The sequence below is a fragment of the Syngnathus leptorhynchus genome, chromosome 17 (assembly GCF_054491065.1).
Source record: "Syngnathus leptorhynchus isolate UIUO chromosome 17, UIUO_Slep, whole genome shotgun sequence".
NCBI classification, from domain to species: Eukaryota; Metazoa; Chordata; class Actinopteri; order Syngnathiformes; family Syngnathidae; genus Syngnathus; species Syngnathus leptorhynchus.
Genome location: NC_141211.1, coordinates 3799744 through 3820119, shown reverse-complemented (window position 1 = coordinate 3820119; position 20376 = coordinate 3799744). Strand labels below are relative to the sequence as shown.

The 20376-nt window shown below is 47.4% G+C and overlaps 3 protein-coding genes, 1 long non-coding RNA gene and 3 other non-coding genes across 9 annotated transcripts; 6 read left to right on the top strand and 1 right to left on the bottom strand.

Annotated features, from left to right (window-relative positions):
- Positions 1-13: 13 nt before the first annotated feature.
- Positions 14-1234, top strand: LOC147043153 (uncharacterized). The gene is made up of 5 exons (XR_015068689.1): positions 14-215; positions 302-373; positions 566-622; positions 820-880; positions 1097-1234. It is a non-coding gene; the product is annotated as an uncharacterized LOC147043153 (long non-coding RNA).
- On the top strand, positions 412-491 carry LOC147043156 (small nucleolar RNA SNORD49). The gene has a single exon (XR_015068809.1). It is a non-coding gene; the product is annotated as a small nucleolar RNA SNORD49 (small nucleolar RNA).
- On the top strand, positions 664-734 carry LOC147043155 (small nucleolar RNA SNORD65). Its single transcript, XR_015068810.1, has one exon. It is a non-coding gene; the product is annotated as a small nucleolar RNA SNORD65 (small nucleolar RNA).
- Positions 953-1025, top strand: LOC147043154 (small nucleolar RNA SNORD65). The gene has a single exon (XR_015068811.1). It is a non-coding gene; the product is annotated as a small nucleolar RNA SNORD65 (small nucleolar RNA).
- On the bottom strand, positions 1232-3269 carry nsrp1 (nuclear speckle splicing regulatory protein 1). Of its 3 annotated transcripts, none has more exons than XM_085935872.1 (7): positions 3171-3261; positions 2778-2865; positions 2633-2689; positions 2440-2568; positions 2157-2364; positions 1938-2040; positions 1233-1851 (listed from the first exon to the last, which is right to left on the bottom strand). In XM_085935872.1, the coding sequence occupies exons 1-7, from the start codon at positions 3233-3235 to the stop codon at positions 1332-1334; spliced, it is 1170 nt and encodes a 389-aa protein (XP_085791998.1). In that variant the 5' UTR covers positions 3236-3261; the 3' UTR covers positions 1233-1331. The 3 variants fall into 3 exon arrangements, with proteins under 3 accessions (XP_085791997.1, XP_085791998.1, XP_085791999.1); XM_085935873.1 differs by having other exon boundaries at positions 2637-2689; XM_085935871.1 differs by having other exon boundaries at positions 1232-1851; positions 2157-2568; positions 3171-3269.
- A 550-nt stretch (positions 3270-3819) lies between these two features.
- ssh2b (slingshot protein phosphatase 2b) lies at positions 3820-10131 on the top strand. The gene is made up of 15 exons (XM_085935870.1): positions 3820-4071; positions 5074-5117; positions 5535-5647; positions 5740-5804; positions 5876-5994; positions 6066-6131; positions 6202-6267; positions 6335-6529; positions 6603-6696; positions 6771-6899; positions 6988-7034; positions 7095-7241; positions 7303-7503; positions 7568-8324; positions 8405-10131. The coding sequence occupies exons 1-15, from the start codon at positions 4009-4011 to the stop codon at positions 9389-9391; spliced, it is 3093 nt and encodes a 1030-aa protein (XP_085791996.1). The 5' UTR covers positions 3820-4008; the 3' UTR covers positions 9392-10131.
- Positions 10132-11099: 968 nt separating this feature from the next.
- On the top strand, positions 11100-13831 carry coro6 (coronin 6). The gene is made up of 10 exons (XM_085935693.1): positions 11100-11297; positions 11601-11723; positions 11781-11910; positions 11972-12150; positions 12209-12328; positions 12392-12496; positions 12562-12707; positions 12776-12833; positions 12900-13127; positions 13406-13831. The coding sequence occupies exons 1-10, from the start codon at positions 11100-11102 to the stop codon at positions 13526-13528; spliced, it is 1410 nt and encodes a 469-aa protein (XP_085791819.1). The 3' UTR covers positions 13529-13831.
- Positions 13832-20376: the final 6545 nt, after the last annotated feature.

Below are 20376 nucleotides of genomic sequence, written 5' to 3'. Positions count from 1 at the left end.
GGTCTTTCTTGCTTAAGCCGTGCGTGTGCTCAGTCATGCTGGCTAAAAGGAAAGATGAAGGACGAAAGAAAAAGAAGAAAAAAATGCCAGCAAATAACTCCCACTAACTTGTAAATGTTAGTGCTATTGATTGTGCGAGTCAAATGTTGAATTTCGCTAGTTAAAGTTGAACATGTTGACCACGTGGACTCGACGATGGAAAACGTGATACCATGGTGAGCTTTTGCTCTGATCATCTCCAAATAAGACATCGAAACTTTTTTCTGGATACGTATGGTTTAAAGATATGACATGTTTTCAGGTGGTGAAACGTCGCATTGTTTGACCTTGGCGATTTTGCCTTCCAATTGATGGACACGATGGAAGTTTAGAGGTGAGCGTTTTAACGTCTTCTTGAATTCAGATGAACGTGGCAATGATGAAATTTGTGAATAGGAAGTGCCGTCCGATGCGATAACTGACGATGTTTTTTTTTAATCACGGTTCTGAGTCGCCATGGTAACAGTTAATACGTGCTTGTCAATCCTAATTGTACATGATAAAAGTATTGATTTTCCCAAAACAGGTCACATGTCCAGATGAACAACGTGATACGAGATCGTATGTTTTGGAGCAATTAAAGGTATTAAAACATTTGTTTTTCTTTATTCATGAATTAACCTGATATGATGAAATAACAACTGAAACAGCTGGAATTACCGACAGATGTTTAGTGGTGACTCAGTTTTCTGAACTTTGAAACAATGGAATGTTGTGCACATTGATGTAGAGGCTGCGAAGATTTGAGTTTTTTTTCTTCTTTTTTTTCTTCTTCTTTAGTTTCCTAAAGACTGAAAATCCACTCCGCCTTTGCTGCTCAACTCCCGCACGTTACGTGCATGTAAGTAGCTCACATTTGATGCCAGAGTAAATGGCACTAGATGCAGACTTTAAATCTAACTAATTTAGTGTGTTGTGATGAAATTCAAAGTGAAAAAGCTGGAATTACCGTCAGATGCTCAGTGGTGATATTCACTTTTCTGAACACTAAACGGGCTCAACAGGTTGTAAGACTGCAATATTTCATGGCAGTAATTGTGACTTTTCCCCATTGCAGGTTGACGGAGTCGTTGGCTTCAGTGCCAATTAGTGATGGAGAAGCAAAGCTCCGAATGAAGCTTTTTTATTTTTTTTTATTTTTTGCAACATGTCTTGTCTGACCTTAAGTAACTGAATAAAAACCAGTGGAAACAAACTTTTTTTTTTCTTAACGTTGCCTCTTTATTTATATTATCTGCAGTTCATTTGTTGTGAAAATGATTGCAAAGTGAAAATGGTTGCAAAGTCGTGCGTCAGTCTTCTTCGCGCTCGATGTAGCTCTTGGCGGTGGAGCGAGCCATCTGGCGGGCGAGGTATCGATCTCTGGCCGAGCTCAACGTCTGCTCATTGGAACGCTTTGCAAACTTATTGACCTTGGTCTCCTCTGTTTGGCCTTCCTTCTCACCTTCATCCTTCTCTTCTCCAGCCGCTTCGCCTTTGTCTTTCCCCCGCACCTCTTCCTCTCTCCCTTTATCTTCATCAGACTTCCTCCTGTCACCTTTTTCCCTCGGCTCGTCTCGACGTCTGTGACCGTCTCTGTCACGGTCTCTCCTGCTGCTGCGTTCCTCATCCTTCTCCGGCTCTTTCTTTCTCTGCGCCTCTCTCTCCCGCTCGTGGTCACTGCTGGATGACGGTGACCTCTGTCTATAATGGCGTTTGGAATGTGAAGAGGTCTTGCTGTGCTTTTCCTCATGTGCTTCTCCATCACTTGATGTGATTTCATGACTCGTTTGAGATGTTTCTGGGATCCCTCCATCTTCAGACTTTTGACTTCTATGCAAGAGCCCACAAAAAAAAATGTGTATTCATAAAATATATATAATGTATTAAGAAAAATTTGTTTCTGAAGAAACACATACTTGTTAGCCAAGCGATCCGGGATGGCTTCCTCTCCTACAGTCTGATTGAGAAGATGTCTGTAGAAACCACTCAGATCATTTTGTTTCCTCACGTCCAAAGCGGCTGGTGAGAAAGACAATAAAAGTATCATTCAATCAAGGTGCCATATTGTTTATTTTGGACATATTTTGTCACGTGTTAGCGGTTTGAGAGTGGACTGTGATGTTACTGGGCCTAACCTTCAATAGCAGCCTCATGCTTCGCGCGTTCCTCTTCCTCCTTCTGCTCCTGCAGCTTGCGTTTGTAGGCCATTGTGACGTAGGCCTCCTTGTCAGCAAACTGGTTGCCCTCCGCTTCGCGCTCCTTCTGGATCTTCCGCTCCTCTCGGCGCTCCTGCTCCTTCTTCCTGCTGTCCACAGCCTTCATCAGCTGATGGATATACTTAGGCTGCAAATGCAAAAACATTTTTACTTTCTGGAGTACAAAAAAAAATAACACAGATTGGTTTGGGTAACTAAATACCTTCTTCTCCGGTCCTGACAAAACCTTTTTACTGTTGTCTAGTCTCTGTTTTTGAATGTCATCATACACGGCATCGTAGTCATAGACGGTGCTGTCCTCCTCCAGGGCCTTCTTCATCTCCAGCTGAGTCTGCACAAACACACACATCAATAGCCATTTTATTAATCACGTCCCAAGCCGGTGTTGGCCTCACCTGCCTCATCGTCTTTTTCTTGGCTGCTTCTTTTTGAAGACTCTCGCCAACAGATGTCTGATTCAATAAAAGCATTCATTTGGATTGTGTTTTTAAATGAAAATATCGTCCATGCAAATAACCATTTGTGGATTGATTGCACCACCTCATCATCGGAGTCATCCCCAAACACACAAAGTTTCTGGAGACGTGTTGTCTTCAAGCATTTCTTCTGAGGCAGGATGAGCCCGTACCTGAGTAAGTACAAAAGTCACAGTTGATTTGTAAACACAATCCTCACGAGCACCAAGGAAGCAAAACGACGGTTGAAATAAGCAAAAGCAGCCCATTAGGCTGATTCTTGTGATCTTTTGAATGCTAGTGCATCTCCATTTTGCACGTCGTTAGCTCGATTAGCAACTGGGGCAGTAAACAATTTCAAAGCTGCTTCACCACAAAAACAGTGAAGAACAGCAAATCATGTTAAATCTTTCATTTCAATTTTTAAAAAGCCTAAACCGCACAAATCGTCTACTTGCGTATGTTAGCTTCCACTTACTGTTTACCAGGGACCGCCATCTTTGTGTGCTCGAGCTCAATACTTGCGTGGCATATTCGACACATTTTTAAATTGTGCCATTAAAAAAAAACAGACAAATTATAGTTATATTCATGATTTAATTGAAAATTGATCGATGCAAGATTGAATGAATGGGTGATTTGTTTCCTCGCTATACGATGATCGAAATATTTTTTGACGAAACGCAACTGTTGAAACGGTAAGGTAGTTTTTACATTTTTCCACTAGAGGGCGACAGTACCCCAACACACTACATAAATATACACATAATATAGTAATAATAGTAAATATATTAAGAACCGTAATATTAGTACAATAGTAAATTATATAGCCTTCTTATAGTTGTATATGCTTTGGAATATATCAATGTATGTAAATATTCAAATTTTGGAGTATTGTGCGTGTCTAATGTACTGTGTTTTGGAAGTTCATTCTAATTCGTTGTGATTGTTTAGACGCCATCCCTTTGACGTGGGTTAGTTACTGTCGTAAATAAAATGCATTCCGTATATTGTGAATGTGCGTGCGTGACGAGGATTTAATAAGAAAGTTGTTTTCGGCGGCCGCAGTGCGCATGCGCGGCAGCTCAGCAGACGCAGGCAGCTCAGCAGGGGCGGGCGGGGAGAAAACGTCAAGCAGTCCAACACGCTCCAACAGCAGCCGGGTACTCCCGAGCGAGCCAGCGCGGCCACCACTATGGAGCAGCGAAGGGGGCGATGACAGCAGACGACGACGAAGCTGCCGTTCACCTGCTTCCGTCTCCCGTCGGCCATTGATTATGCTCTCGGTGCTCAGGTGTCGGCGTCCGGCTCGCTGAATGGCGCTGGTGACCGTGCAGCGTTCCCCGACCCCCAGCGCCACCTCCAGCCCCTGCGTTTCGGTAAGAACTTGTTCGCCGGCTCTGTGCTAAGATTACTTGATGCACGGAGTTCCCCCTCTTGCTTTTGGACGTTTTTATTTTCGCGGCTGCCGACCGTCACAATCGAAGCTGGCCTTTGTGCTGGTGCGCATGCGCCAGCATGGCAGCTGGTCGCTCCCAAATCTGCTGGCTTGCATAGACTAGTCTATTGAATGGATCGGGACATTGTAAACAAGGCGGTGTGGTTGTGCTTGAAAGGATAACGTAGAATATGAACAGCGTGCTTGCAGCATGTTTTGCTCTTTATTTGAGGGGAAAGGGGGGGGGGGGGTCAAGGCACCTCCGGTCGGTGGAACCGCCTCGACCGGGCCCCAAAGTTGCCAGTCCTAATTCTGTCTTGTCTTCATTCAACTTGCGTCGTGTCTTGTAAAATCAAAGGGGAGAACGTGTGATTCGTGTTGTGATTTCCTCTGCGTTGACCCTCGTTTGGCGTCGCAAAGTCTTTTCGCATGTGTGCCTCCCTCTTCCTGTTTGTCTTGCGCGCGTGCGTGCGTGCAGAGCAGGAGAGTGGGTGCTTAGGCGCGTGCACGTCGTCAAGGTTCACACACGTCATTTGAAATTTAGTTTCCTTTCATAAGAAACAATTGCAATATCGTGTAAACCATTCAAGTGTAACAAGTTGTGCTCTGGAATGCTGGTCTACTGTTTTGAACAAATTAAATCCTTGTTACTTCTCTTCACAACTTTGGAGTTAAGTGGACCAGCCCAGACATGAGAAGGATGATGTCAAATCACTTGGATCATTTTAAATACAATAAAAAAAATGGCCTTACGAAATACTCTGTTTCAAATAGTTGCTGATTTTGATACTTGATTATCGATTAATTTTAATTATCATTAAATTTGACACCTCTAATCCTCGGTGAGGATTCGTGAGTTGATTACCTGTACTGATCGGGAGAAAAAGTGGCATCGAACCTCCTTAAATGTGTAAGTAATGATGGTCTCCTTTTTTCCATTCAGGAGTCTGGCAGCGGGGAGGATGATCGACGCTCTCAACCTCGCAGGTCAGGCAAAAAAAAAAAAAAAGCACACCAAAAAACAAAAACAGAATGGTCAAAGGTCATTTTCTTTTTTTGGTGATTGTCTGGGCACACATCAGTAACAAGAAACACAAACATGCGATCATTTTGGAATCTCGCTCGTCCTGTTCCACTCCACACGTATTCGTAGCTGCTTACAGTCCTCAAAACCACTGGCACTGTGAGAACATGCCCGCACACTCCTCAGCTGGCTTTGGTGAGGGTGTTATCGTCTACGTGGCCAGCAGAGGGCAGCAATGAGTCAGTGACTCAGGTTGGCATTTGTGTGCCATCTGGCCACTTTGGCTTTGCTGGTTGTAGTGTTAAGAAGTTTCCTTTCTTTTTTGTGATGGGATTGAATCAAAATGACATGCTCATTCTTGATCATTCTGATGTGTCCAGCATCAGTGAAAGTTTCCTGACCGTGAAAGGGGCGGCACTTTTCTTGCCTCGGGGAAATGGCTCCTCGTCTTCTTGCGGATCCCGCTTCTCGCAGCTGCGTAGCAAACATGCAGGTGAAGACATATTTGCTTGAGTTGTAATCCATGTAGCCATATAGGCTAAAAAGCTATCTACATATGGACAACGTTCTTGCGTTTTCCCTTAGGAGACATCCAGCAACATCTCCAGACCATGTTTACGGTCCTCAGACCAGAGGACAACATCAAACTGGTGCGTATGCAGCACACACAAACCACGTGAGGCTACGTGTTGGATTTCAACAGTGTGGTTTCCCAATCCAGGCGGTGCGACTGGAGAGCGTCCATGCTCTGACGCGCTACATGGTGGTGGTGTCCACCAATGGGCGGCAGGACACGGAGGAGAGCTTGGTCCTCGGGGTGGACTTCAGTCCCGTGGACAGGTAAGTGGTGTCGGCGAATCAACAGGCCGTCGCGTGTCGCTTGACTTGCCACATGACCCTCTGCTCCTCAGCTCGTGTTCCGTGGGCTTGGTTCTTCCCCTGTGGAGCGATACCCTGATCCATCTGGACGGAGACGGGTATGGGCTCACCCACCCTTGTCATCCTCAGCAGGATACTCTTCCTAATACTGTCTCGCCTTCCCCGCAGAGGCTTCAGCGTGTCCACCGACGGCAGAGTGCACGTCTTCAAGCCCGTTTCGGTGCAGGCCATGTGGTGAGTCGGCGCGCTGCGTTGCGCGGCCGTCCAAAACGTTCCACTGAGTCCTGTTGCTCGCCGGCAGGTCGGCGCTTCAGTCGCTGCACAAAGCCTGCGAGGTGGCACGATGTCACAACTACTTTCCGGGAAGCTTGTTCCTCACCTGGGTCAGTTACTACCAGAGCCGCGTCTCGTCCGACCAGGCCCGCATCAATGAATGGAACGCCATGCGGGACCTGCACTCGCACCGCGCCGACTCTCCCGTCCTCTTCTCTGAAACGTAAGTGGCGGCAGGTGAGCGCGGTGGGCGGCGACGGATCACGTGACCTCCACGCGCTTGCGTCCGCCCGCAGGCCCACCGAACGCGAGATGACAGAGCGCCAGATCAAGAGTAGTTTGAGGGAGATCATGATGCAGAAAGACCTGGAGAACGTCACCTGTAAGGAGGTGAGTCGTGCCAACGTTAGCAATTTGGCGAAAATGTCTCGGTGTCCTCAAAGTTGCTCCCCTTGTGGCCGCAGATCCGCACGGAGCTGGAAATGCACATGACGTGCAACCTGCGCGAGTTCAAGGAGTACATCGACAACGAGATGATCGTCATTCTGGGCCAGATGGACAGTCCCACGCAGATCTTTGACCACGTCTTCTTGGTAGGTGCAAATGTGACCGCTCATCCCGAGTTCACTCGGAGGACCCGCGGCGCCGCTTTTTTGTTCAACCAACTTTTTCTTCTTCCAGGGCTCTGAGTGGAACGCGTCCAATTTGGAGGAGTTGCAGAGCAGCGGGTGAGGAGACAAGTCCGCAGATGACTTTTGAGCAGGCTTTATTTAGAGTCTGTCACGCAGAGTCCACTACATCCTGAATGTGACGCGGGAGATCGACAACTTCTTCCCGGGTGTCTTCGAGTACCACAACATCCGGGTGTATGACGAGGAAGCCACCGATTTGTTGGCCTACTGGAACGACACCTTCAAGTTCATCACCAGGGCCAAGTAAGTTTCATCCGCTCATGCCGTGCTCAGATGGATTCAGGGCTCACGTTGGCGTCGGCAGGAAGAGTGACACCAAGTGCCTGGTGCACTGCAAGATGGGAGTCAGTCGCTCGGCGGCCACAGTCATCGCCTACGCCATGAAAGAGTACGGCTGGGACCTGAGGAAGGCCTTCGACCACGTCAAGGAGCGCCGAGCCGTCACCAAACCCAACCCGTCTTTCATGAGGCAGCTGGAGGAGTACCAGGGCATCCTTCTGGCCAGGTGAGTCACGTCACGGGCTGATGTTGAGAAAAATCGCCCTAAAGGACACGGTCTTGTGCCGCAGCAAGCAGCGCCACAACAAGCTTTGGCGTTCCCACTCTGACAGCGACCTGTCCGAGCACCACGAGCCTTTGTGCGCGGCCTTCACCCAAGCGCAGAGCCCGGGCCGCTCGGACGACCAGTCCGTCGCTCCTCCCGGACATTCCGTCAAAGAACTGCTGGAGTCGTCGGGGATCGGGCCGGCGGTGCGAGGCGCCCGCCGGCCCGTCGTGCCGTCTCGTCCTTTCAGCTCGCCACCGTGCGATGGCGTGGCGGCGCCTGACGGGCCTGCGTCGTCATCCTTCTCCAACGGTCTACGTGAGCCCAGAGAAGAAGAGCGGCATCCGACCGTGTCACTCCTGCCAACGGCTGCCGCCGTGGTCCCTGAGCTCCCCCGCGCAGACGCCGTCACGGTGGCGCAGAGTATCGCGCTGGGGCAAGCCCACCCGCCCGCCACCCTGCACCACTTGCCGGCCTCCCCCGACACGCCACCCCCGCTGTCCGTCTCGCCGCCCGAAGCGGAGACCTCACAGCGGTGCGGCGGCTCCCCTCCACCGTCGCCCGTCTGGAAATCGGATTGCTCTATCCCGGACGCTTCAGCCGGGGGTCCCCCCGCCGCTGGAGACACCCTCACCTGCGCCTTGTTTGGGCAAAGCGACCACATCAACTTCTTCAGTGCCAGGGAAAAGTTCAAATGGATGGCGAGAGACGACGACGGCGGCACGCCGCGACATTCCCCACCGCCTGCCGACGGCCTGGCAGGAGATGAGTCCAAAAAAAAGGTGCCCGTCTCAAATAGCAAGGCATGCTTGGAGGTTTTCCACACTCGTGACTCTTTTTCTTTTTGTTCTCTTTGGCGCAGACGGCGACTCCCATGCAGGTCATCGGATCAGATCCGGCCACGCGGTCGGATTGGTCCAAGCTAGGCCAATCGGAGACCGGGGGCCAGGAAGTCAGGAAGTCCAAGCTGGGAGTGGAGGTCGGAGATGTCCGTTGTCCGAGCCCAAAGCAGGAAGTGAAGAGCGGACAGGAGGAGGACGACGACGACGACGCTCGGCTCTATAGGGATTGGACGCGAGGTTCGGTCCGCCGCGTGACACGCCAGCTGGAGCGTCGGATGAAGCGAGAATGCCGCGCCGATTGTCGCGGCACCTCGCCCTCCTCGTCCCCGCCCTCGCACTCAGGAGGCCCCTCCCTCTCTCAGCAACTCGCTGCCTCACAGCCAATCGCAGCCCCCGGAGGCCAACGCGCCGCGGGGAACGGCGACGGCGACTGGCTGTCCGCCGTCAGCATCCTGCGTCCGGAGGCCACGTCGGGACCCGGCTGGGGCGGCGTCATCTTGAGGGAGACTTGGGAAACTTTATGCCAGCTCGGCGCCTTCTTGCAACAGGTGAGCGTAGGCGTGGCTCGAGCCAATCGGAAGCGAGGAGGCACGCAGAGGCGCGTCCGCGAGGCGCAGGCTCGCATCCGCCGGGCCGGCCTCACGCCGCCCTCGCTGATGAAGCGCTCGGCCTCGTTAGCCAAGTTGGGCTGCTTGGAGCTGCTCGCCGACGATCTCACCGAGTGGGAGCTGAGCCACGCCGACACGGACGCCGCAACGGCGGCAGGCCCCCCCGCGGAGCAGCCCTCGCACGCGGGTGCAGAGGATCTGAAAAAGCAGCGCGTCCACCACGCTTCCTTCTCAGCCCAACAAATACCCGGCGCCCCATCCGAGGCGGAGAGCCCGCACCGGCCCAGACATTCCTTGTCCAGCTCGCCGCTCTTCACCTCCAGGCAGCAGTACGGAAGAAGTCACCCTGTCAGACGCCTCACCAAAAGCACACTCGGCACGCTCTACCACACCATGTAGACGTACTCCGCAGCACAACAACAGTGCCGCTTGCCTTAAGCGACGTGACCCAAGAGGACGATTTGAAAGGTGAAATGGTGTTAAGGTGAAAGCAGCGATTACATTCCTCCTCCTTCCTCTTCTACTTGATGTTTCAAGATTGCAGCTGACGTTTGCCGGAATGTTTCCGACCCTTCCGCTGTTCTTCCACTTGCCTCATGAATGCAGCCAATCAGTCAGGTCACATGGTTGTGCGTCAGGCCAATCAGGAGTTGTTTTTTTTATTATGATTTTGTAGATTTCTTGATGACTCGTACCTCAGTAGCGGTGAGCCGCCCGCCCGCCGCGCACCTGAAATGTTCCGCCTCCCTCATCAAGTGCTGATGCCACACGTGTGTGTGCGCATATGCTTATTGCACTGGGATGTCATACGTGACTTTTTAAGTCTTTTTACATTTTTTTAAATACCTTAAAATTGTGAGGTTGTGAAGCACAAGTTTTTTTTTTTTTTTCCATTCTTTCTTACATGTGTGCGTGTGGAGAGCAAAACTTCTGTATGGTCTGTCATACAAGCACTTTATTATTTTTTTTATGATTTTTTTTTTTTATTTTGCTTTAGTTTCATGTGTTATGAGGTTGCTACTTGCTGGGTCATGTGACAGTAGGAAGAGCTAGTGAGTGAAATTCATTTTTAATTTAAAGCTATCAATGTTCTTTTATATCATGTCCTTCTACTGTGAACATTAAATTGTTAAAATGGATGTAACCGGCTTATTGCATTATTTTTAAGTCATTACAGTTTTGAAATATGCATAAGGCTTAAAGGATCTTCAAGACGTCCCAAGCGGCTTGGAAATAGTCCGCAGCATATGTCACAAGTTATGAGTGACTTTTAATATATCGAATATCCAATATTCAACCTGTCGTCATGATCATCATCAGCTGTTAGTTGTACCACACCGTTCGCAGGGCCGAGCAGTGACGTCACCTTTCTCCGAACTCAAGCTGCTGCTTCCAAAATAGACGGTCATCCATATCCCATGCACCCCCGCCCCCTGTCGACCCCCCCCCCCCCCCCCCCCTCTTCTGTCGTCGTGTGGGAAGGACACACGCAGTCGCCTCAACCGGCCCGCGCCAGACAACGCTGAACAAACCAGAACCACAAGCAGTCGGGGTCGAGGGGTCTCCCCAAAACCTGAGGTGAGCTTTCTTTTTGCCTGCGCGTGTGTTTGCATTGCAGTCGGTTGACTAAAGTTGTTGTGGATGAAGTTTTGGGGCTAAAAAGGAAAGTTTATGTTGTTAATCTTCGTCAACTGACAAAGTAGCGTAGAGACTCTTGCATTGACGCCCCCCCTGCTAGAATGCGCGCACATGTTGTGCGTGGACGTGAACGCACCACAGTAGACTGACTCGGCCCCGGGACTATTTAGGGCGAAGGACTTGCAGGGTGGGGGGCGTGGCCATGCACTACATGTCTAAATTAGGAAGGGGGCAAAGGAAGGAGCAACCTCTCTTTACCTGAGGCTTTTCCGCAAACCTGATTTCTTATATCATCTCCACAACTCGGTCTAGTCATCCGTCACACTAAATGATCCGCAAAACTCTTGTTGTCACAACACATGGGGAAAAAAAACAACAACAAATGATCAATAAATCTCCATTTGTGATGATGCCAACAAAACTTTTGACCTCTGTGACTTTCTCCCAACAGTCTCCGCCTCCTGCAGCCATGAGTCGCAGCATCGTGCGGCAGAGCAAATTCCGCCACGTTTTCGGCCAGAGCGTCAAGGCCGACCAGAGCTATGACGACATCCGCGTTTCCAAGGTGACGTGGGACAGTTCCTTCTGCGCTGTCAACCCCAAGTTCCTTGCCGTCATCGTGGAGTCAAGCGGGGGCGGAGCCTTCTTGGTCATCCCGCTGGCAAAGGTCAGTTGAGCATTGTATGATGTCCCCCAAGGTGAACAATATTATTGGGCTGCTTGGACATGGCTTAACGTTGGAGTCACTTCAGGCTATTAATAATTACCATTCTCCCCCCACCACCAGGAGGCTCCCAATGCCTCTTCAGTGCCCTTGCAGGCCTCATCACTCACTATAAATACTTTTCTTTCGTGTGTGTGTGTTAATAAAGTTGCCGCACATGTTCACAACACACAAAGGGCAAGTAACGGGGATGTACGTTATCCAAATGAAGGAGGAGTCGTGACATTGACTGAGGTTGTTCCGCAGATGGGTCGCGTAGACAAGAACTACCCTCTGGTCATCGGACATTCTGGGCCCGTCCTGGATATCGACTGGTGTCCCCATGACGATAACGTGCTGGCCAGTGGCTCGGAGGACTGCACGGCCATGGTAAGCGATGCGTGGACATCAACGGTTGACGTGAAAGTGATGGACACTTTTGTGCAGGTGTGGCAGATTCCCGATCACTCGCTGATACGCCCCCTCACCGAACCTATCGTGGTACTGGAGGGTCACTCCAAGCGCGTGGGAATTGTCAGCTGGCATCCGACCACGCGGAACATCCTGCTGACTGCGGGTTGGAAGCACACACGAGGTCATCAATACGGAATCGTTGAAATGAACCAGCCTCTCTGCAGGGAGCGATAATTTGATCATCGTATGGAACGTGGGAACGGGAGAGCCGCTCATCTCCATGGACGACCACCCGGATCTCATCTACAGCATCAGCTGGAACAGGAACGGAAGCTTGTTCTGCACCACCTGCAAGGACCGCCGCCTGCGTGTCTGTGACCCCCGCAAGGCCGACGTGGTGGCGGTGAGTGGTCAGAGAGGAGCCGGCGAGGTCCTTATTAACATGACCCGGTGACCTACAGGAACGTTTGGCTCCTCACGAGGGTATCCGACCCATGAGAGCTATCTTCACCAGAGACGGGAACATCTTCACCACAGGGTTCACCAGGATGAGCCAGAGGGAGCTGGGACTCTGGGACCCGGTACGTGCTCATGATTTTTGTAAGCAGTCCGTGACTCAATTGACACTTCTTCATCCTGCTCAGACCAATTTTGAGGAGCCACTCGCACTGCTGGAGTTGGACACGAGCAATGGCGTCCTGTTACCGTATTACGACCCGGACGCCAACATGGTGTACTTGTGCGGCAAGGTAACGTGCGTCTCCAGGTAACGTGCACATCCGGGGCATGTTGACTCAAAACGTTACGTGCGCAGGGAGACAGTAGCATCCGCTACTTTGAGATCACCGAGGAGCCACCCTACGTGCACTACCTCAACACCTTCAGCAGCAAAGAGCCGCAACGAGGGATGGGTTTCATGCCCAAGAGGGGCGTGGACGTCAGCAAGTGCGAGATCGCCAGGTGAGGCCGCGTACGCCCGCCAATCCGATCCGACGGGGACGACTCACACCGCTCGCATTTGCGTTAAGGTTGTACAAGCTGCACGACAAGAAGTGTGAACCCATCACAATGACCGTTCCTCGAAAAGTAAGTCCCGCCCTCGCGGATCCCGCCCAGCGACCAACTCGAGCTGACTCAAATGTCCTCGGGCAGTCGGACCTCTTCCAGGACGACCTGTACCCGGACACCGCCGGCCCGGAGCCCGCCATGGAGCCCGACGAGTGGCTGGAGGGTCGCGACCAAGACCCCGTGCTGATATCCATGAAGGAAGGCTACGTGCCGCCAAAGAGCCGCGAGCTCAAAGTGTCCCGGAAGAACCTGCTGGAGTCCAGGCCCGCTACCCGCCGCAGCATGTCCACGTGCGATGCCGCCAGCCTGCCGGTCAGTCCCTCATTTTGCCGCGCATGTGTGCCGATAAGCAGGAAGGAGGACGTTTCTGTTTGCACCTTCTCGCTCGCCAAACTCCAAACGCTTCTCGTTTTACTATTTCACTACGGCTATTTTTCGCACCAACCAAGTCTCTGGCCTTCATATTTTCTGACTCGCCTTCTGTGGCTGTCCTCCTCTCCTTGTCTCCCCCTGTATTATGTCCTCCTGTTTCTTCTCCTCCTCTCCTTTGTGTCCTTGCGTCCTCGTTTCCTCTTTCCTGGTGGGTGCAGCCCGAGCTGCTGGGGAGGCTTCTGGAAGAGATTCAGCACCTGAAGGCCACAGTGTTGTCTCAAGAGAAGAGAATCTGTGATTTGGAGAACAAACTGTCCCAGTATGCCAATGGGACGGCCTGACGGGGCGCACTCTTGCGGTCCTTTCAGGAGCCGCCCCGACGGCCACTTGAAGCTGCAGCGGTGACGCGGCACGGTGCTCCGAGGTAGCGACGTGCCGCGCCACAATCCCCGGTGCGCTACGACACAACGCAACGGATCTCCAGAGTCAAACTCTTTTCAGTGCTTTTGGTCCAAACAGGGACAAGAGTTGAAGGTTTGAGGGACAAACTAAGCTGACATTTCCTGCTTGGCTTTGAATTGGAGCCTTGAATTTGTTGAGGCAGTTCAGCTCACAATCCTTCATGAAAACATGTAAATAGACAAAAAGGGGGTATATATATATATATATATATATATATATTTTTTTTTTATTTTTTTTTTGCTACAGGTTGAAAACTTTTCCACCCCCTTTTTGTCTATTTATACATATATATATGTTTTTTTTTATTATACACACGTATGTGTTTAGGGTTGGTCGTGAACATTTTTCCTCCACAGGTTATTCACAAGTTTTAATGTGGCTATCAGAAACTTTTTCACATCTTATTTACGATAAACATTTCCATCAAATTAGCCGCATGCTGTCATAGTAATATATAGAAAAGCAGTCTTTGTCTAGGTTTGCTGTATATGTCAAAGTTGTGCATGACTGGAAAAAAAATATTGATTATGGCACAAAAAAAGCAGTTTTCTTAAGACATTTTTTTCCACATAATGGCCAACATTTGAAGCTGCAGTATTGTATGTTGGCCACTAGGGGAAGACATTTAGCACGATTAAAAATGGCATTGCTGCAATTGGCGACGCTTTTTGTACGGAAGAGGATTTTTTTTTTGTAGTAACTCAATCGAATGCTTCATTTGAACATACATAACGTACTATAATATACTTTTTGATGCGCTGTAGCTTTCATATTCATTGTAAAGCACTGACATTTACAATTGTCACCCTGACATTAAAAACGGGTAGACCTCATTTTAAAAGTAAAAGTTAAAAGAATGTATTTACTTGATCAACACTCACCACTATTTTGTTCACGAGACTTAATTCTTTCTGGTGAAGGATTAGAAAGCGAGACCTTCAAAAAATTAAGAAGACATGTTGTCTGATGCCCGTGGGGGGTTTTATAATGAGCGTGCCACTTTAGTACACTTAACTATTCTAACCACAGGGTAAAGCGACATATCTGCAAAAGTCAAATGCACGACAGACCACAACCCTCATCCACATTTTCAACTTTATTCATTGAATTTTTATGTTATTGATCTCTCTTCATAGCTCCATTTTGACGTGACATCAAACGTGTTGTCCATTTATTTCCTCGCTAAACTCTTGCGTGTGATTAATGAGCGGTTTTTAAGATGCACGCTGGCCAACAGCGTGAGTCACAAAGCAGCTACGGGGGTGATGGAGTCGTAGAGATGTGTCTCTCTTTATATTCTTTGCCCAAAGTACACAGCTTGTTGTCGTTACGTAAATACGAAATAAATATGTCAGTGATCCAACATCCCTACTTCCATCTGTGTTTCATCGCCTTGCACTAGTAGCCAAAAAAAAGTTGGGAAGGGAAAACATTTTTTTGTACGGAGGGCCATCAAATTCATGACGCAATCCTAAATCCCAATTTTCCCCCCCTCAATATTGCGATTGAATATGGGTTTATTTGTATTATTTTTTCTACTGACTGAATACTACATTGCTATATCAATTAGAATTGTCCAGCCCTCTTGGGTTGAAGGCCCGTACATGGCCCACGCGCCGTAGGTTTCCCACACCGGCGTCACCCTAACAGAGGAAATCTCCCAAGTAATACATTTTGAAAATGAGCAGATGTGTAGATTTATAGCCACTGGAGATAAATGCGGCCGTGTGTCATCATCCCCTCCGTTCTGTGTCCTCATTTGCGGCGGTTCACACCAAGGCCAAACTGCTTCCCGGTCTTCCCCTCCGTCATCCCGGACTGGAAGTCTTTAAACTTGTTGAATCGCTTTGACAGCGCAGAATGAAGGATGAATAGCAAATGTTTCCCGTTGGAGAGAAAATGTTCATTGTGTCATCGGGGTTAAATGATTCTGAGTGAGCCTCTCTGAAAATTGAAAAACGTGCAAAAAAACGGTCCTCCATGTGATCAATAACTGCTCATCAATTCAACTTTATTCATAAAATGTTTCATATTTGGATATCATTCCCTTCCTGAGTTAATTATTTTTCCTTTAATCATAAATTGCCTCAAAAAGTCCCTTTTTTTTTTTTTTTCGAATCTATTTAATTGAAAATTAGCAAAAAATATTTTTAATATTTAAAAAAACAATTATGTTGATTATATTTTCCAGCCATTCTAGGAATAAAAGTCATTGCTATTAAATTCTTCTGTTATGAAGGAAACAATGACCTTTAATTTCATCTCCCAACCGCCTCACTTTCCATAAAACAAAAAAAAACACTCCAGGTGCAGCCGAGCTTATCTTCACATCTCGACCTAACCAGCTACGTTTCCTTCATAAATGGAAAATACATATTCACTATCTGCAATCACATAAAAAACCTCCCACAAGCTGAGTGAGAGTCGGTGCAACTCAGACCGCCGTGACATTTTCACTGGCGTCTGATTTAGCGACAGGAAGGACGCCGCTCTCGCTCTTTTTCCCGGCAATGTCGACCGCATGTCATCGCCACATTCAGCAAAACAAACAAATCAAATATTTATTTATTTCACTTTTCGGGTGCTTCAACTCTCCTGGCTTGCCATTATTGATTTACGTACTCTTGATATCATACAAATGTCACTTTACTGAGTTACACGTATGTGTATGTATTCATAAATATCATATCATCTGATGTTTTTTCGATTCTAATACGCTGTTATCGATAAAGTTTGAAACCACCAAAGCAACGGTAGCAAGCTATGCGCTACATGCTAACAGAACTTGTCTTTTAATCCTGAATGGAAGCTACATGTGTGTTTTTAGTTTTATTTTGTATTTTTTTTTTTTTTCATCTCAAACTATTAAACCGCCACGTGGAGCCTCTCGGCGTACGTCCGGGAATAATTGAGTAATTTATTCCGTTTTGGCCCCCCTCAGGTGTCCCTCTAACATCAAAGGGGCGTTGTGGTATCTCGACCCGAGACGCCCCGCCCGGAGACACAGAGTAGCGAGGAAATTTGCAATTTCACGATTTCGACTCTACGCCGCTACACCTTGCAGGTGAGGCCTCGTATTTGGCTTTTGCACGCATTTGAATGCATCTTAAAAGGTCCACTTTATTAGGTACACTGTGGTATGATAGTTTGTTCACAAAATAACAATGAGAATTTTTGTTCTAAAATTCCTACGAAATGATTTAATAACTAAATGTCAGCAACAGCTTCTTCTGTGATGTAACGTCAACTTTTTAATTTGAATGTGATAGCGCTACCTAGTGGACAGGTTGAAGATTTCGAAGTACTTTCCATATTAGGTCATAAAGTACAATTATTTAAGGTTGTTAAATTACAGTTTGGTCTACGTTGGTCATTTTCATGGCTTGGCGTTGGTTTTCTGACCACAAACGTGTATTTAAGTCATTCCGCTGTGTTCCACAGCTGCTTATAAGATGCTCTGTCAGAGCTAATTGCAGCGCTCGCTCAACGTATCATCATAATGATCACGGTCGTCCTTTTCACCGATGATATATTGTGGGAAGGGACGTTTGTAAGACTAAGCGGACGTCTCTCGCCACTGAGCGCCTGTGTCGGTTTTAGATGTTGTCATATTCAGAATTTGTTGAGTTTTTGTTGTTGTCATTCTAAAAAACGTTCAAAAAGCTCATCAAGATCTTGAATGTCGCTCAGATAGTCACAATTAATAAAATAGAATCGATTGTGAATGACATTGGAGTCCAAATTTCAATTTTAAAAATGATGATTGATTCTAAGCGATTGCTTCAATTGAAGTTTCGAATCATCTCATTGAGTCACACTGATATATGAAGCTAAAAAACAGTGGTGAAAGATTAGGGTGGGGGGGGAACCAAGTCGAGAGCCCAAAGGAGAAGAAAAAACATCAAAGCTGGAGGTTTGGTTTGGAGGACACAAGAAGAAGAAGACACATGCTTGTGTCTTCTTTTAAGGTCTGCCAAGAGCTTATTTGTTTTGGATTAATGTAATTAACCCCCCCCCAAAACTGAACCAGCCCAGCCCCCCTTCACAAACATCCCAGTAGCACCACTGGATTGTATTTGTGCTTTGTGCGGACGGCCGAGCAGCTGCTTTTGGGTTGTGTCCAAAATCATTTAAAAAGAATTGAAACAAGACTGGACACTTCATTAGTTGCACTTTTACAACAACAATAATAATGCTCTATTGTAATTACTTTTTTTATATATATATACAAAAAGTGGTGAGTGTAGCAGATTTATAAAAATAATTTAATTTCAAATTCATTTTTATATTTATTCTCCCCAATTGTACATTTTTCAATGTGAATTGCTTTACATTCATTTTCATAATTTTCTTAAAAACGTTTACAATACAAATTGACCACCTTTTACCTCTAGAGAGCAGTGTCGTCGCCTCTGCCACTGTTGTTATGTCCAAAACTGGCAAATTGAGCTTTCTAGCGGCGACTATGGGATGCATTCCGAGTTGCATTATTTTTTGTTTTTTTTACATCCATGATTGATGGATAATATTTGATCCATTGAAGTCAACTGAATGTATGCGCTTTCATCGGTCGTCTGAATGGCAGTGTGCAGCATCCTTGATCTTTCCTACTTACCGCCAAGCATGGAAACAATTTTACACACGCACGCACACACACACACACACACATCTACAAACACACAGCAAGAATAAAAAAAAAAAAAACAATGATCCATCATCAGCATCCACATCCTTCCATTGGCCACATCAGGGCGCTTTGCCGCAGAAACAAACTGATTCCAGATCAGGCGGCCGACAGTCATCTGCGGGGCCCTTTGCCACTAGAAAGAGACCACTGTGGACGCCACATTTAATAAGAGCCACCCGCCTTCTGTCAGAAGGAGTCGAGGAGGTTCGTTTTGAGCGTGCGCGCAAATTCGTGCTGCAAAAACGCCAGCTACTAGTTTCGGGTTGCACGGCACGGAGGTTGCGAGGTTGACAACCGTGGTTGAACGCTTAGCATAGCTGCTAACATGTGCTTTAAATAGCAATGCATAGCTGTTAGCAACTTTACCTTGAAACAGTGTGTGAGTGTGTGTGAGGGTACTTGTGGGTTAGTGAATGGCTTGGATCCACATCAAAGGCCCCGGCTAGTCTCTGCATTAACGAGACCCTTTGTTTCCTGCCTGAGATTACTGCATGACCCCCCCCCCCCTCACCACTCCCAAACCCCCCCCCCCCACTCTTTGTGTGCATGTGTGTGTGTGTGTACATGTGTGTAGGGCACGTTAACCTGTGCACCCAAAGGTCAAGTTGTGATGGTTCTTTGCATGGTGCACTCATGTGAACTTTTGGTCAAACAATAGATGTCTGCTTTTACTTTTCACTTTTGTACGTTTATTTTATTCATATTATATATTATGTTTTAGACATTAGCTGTCATACGATCGTAAAAAGAAATTCACCACGTAACAATAGCGCCGCGAAATGTTCGTTTACGTTCAATTAAAAATATCAATAATTCTATATTTCACAAGGCTCCCTTTAACTGAACCCCCCCCCAAATTTATGCGTGGATCCTTCAACACCATCGTATTTTCCAAAATGTTTCTTCTTGTGTTTGTTTGTTGTTTTCCGCCCCAGAGCCCCGCGCAGATCCGCAATCGCAACTCATAAATGTTTGATAAGGCTCTAACGACGACGAGGTGAAGAGACCGAATCAATCGCATCGTCAACACAAACATGCCCGCTGAGGCTCCGCGGAGCCTCGTTAGCAACTCCTAAAACAGCAACTTTAGCATACGTGTACACCATATGGACAAATATATTGGGATACTTTGACAAAAGTGAAAAATGTATTCCCGATGTTTGCAAACCACTTCCTGGTTCATGGAGACGGGGATCGTAGCATTTTCTATTCCGAATAGGTGGAGGTGAAGGAATTTCTGCTATATACATTACATTTGCACTTTTAAATGTGCAATTTGTGCTGGTTGCATGTGTTGTGCTTGTTGTCTGCGTGATGCCTTCAAGGACATGTTTGCACCGGCGAGTGGGCAATAAAACAGAACACAAGTGGTTCCAGTTAAGAGCTGTTTGCCTTGGATGTGGCTTAACCCCAATGAGAGGACATGATTTCATTACTTTGCCTTAATGTTGTGCCTGCATGTTGCTTTCGAAAAGCACGGCACACTATATCACGTAATCTTTTTTTTTTTTTTAAATGTACCGGAATGTGTAAACCCGCTGTGATTCATCCCAAAAAGTTTTTTTTTAAATGAATGCAACCATCCTTCTTCCAAGAGATGACAAATTTCAGATATCACCACCAATTTGATCAATGAATTCAAGTTTGTCTCTTCACACACATACATTTTAACAAAACATTTGGAATGTTTGACAATTTAACAGTTTTAGTACCTTAGCTTACTAGTACCTAGCTATCTTTAGTAGCTAGCTATTTACTTAGCTAGTAACTAGCTAGCTTTCGTAGCTAGCTATTTACTAGCACCTCTCTGTTCATTGCCAACGAAAGCATCCATTTTCTTTTCTTTTTTTCAACATTTTTTTAAAAATAAATGCCCTACTTCCAAATACCATATCTTAGGTATTACGTTGACATGCGTGCAGGATATCGTGAACTATGCTAACTTCAAATAAAAATGGCCGACTACCGCCCCGTTTGTTCTTTGTTGATTCACATGCATCCTGTCATGCTGAACAGCCGTGCTGGATTTCGTAAGAATAA

Bases quoted from the DNA above. Each gene is read 5' to 3' on its own strand.
- nsrp1 (XM_085935871.1), bottom strand. From the start codon at position 3,235: ATGTGTCGAATATGCCACGCAAGTATTGAGCTCGAGCACACAAAGATG. The intron at 2,866-3,170 runs GTAAGTGGAAGC...GTACTTACTCAG, and splicing joins ATGGCGGTCCCTGGTAAACA to GTACGGGCTCATCCTGCCTC. The intron at 1,852-1,937 runs GTATGTGTTTCT...GCTCTTGCATAG, and splicing joins CCGGATCGCTTGGCTAACAA to AAGTCAAAAGTCTGAAGATG.
- ssh2b (XM_085935870.1), top strand. From the start codon at position 4,009: ATGGCGCTGGTGACCGTGCAGCGTTCCCCGACCCCCAGCGCCACCTCC. The intron at 5,648-5,739 runs GTGAAGACATAT...GTTTTCCCTTAG, and splicing joins GCTGCGTAGCAAACATGCAG to GAGACATCCAGCAACATCTC. The intron at 5,805-5,875 runs GTGCGTATGCAG...TTCCCAATCCAG, and splicing joins CAGAGGACAACATCAAACTG to GCGGTGCGACTGGAGAGCGT.
- coro6 (XM_085935693.1), top strand. From the start codon at position 11,100: ATGAGTCGCAGCATCGTGCGGCAGAGCAAATTCCGCCACGTTTTCGGC. The intron at 12,708-12,775 runs GTGAGGCCGCGT...ATTTGCGTTAAG, and splicing joins AGCAAGTGCGAGATCGCCAG to GTTGTACAAGCTGCACGACA. The intron at 13,128-13,405 runs GTCAGTCCCTCA...TGGTGGGTGCAG, and splicing joins GCGATGCCGCCAGCCTGCCG to CCCGAGCTGCTGGGGAGGCT.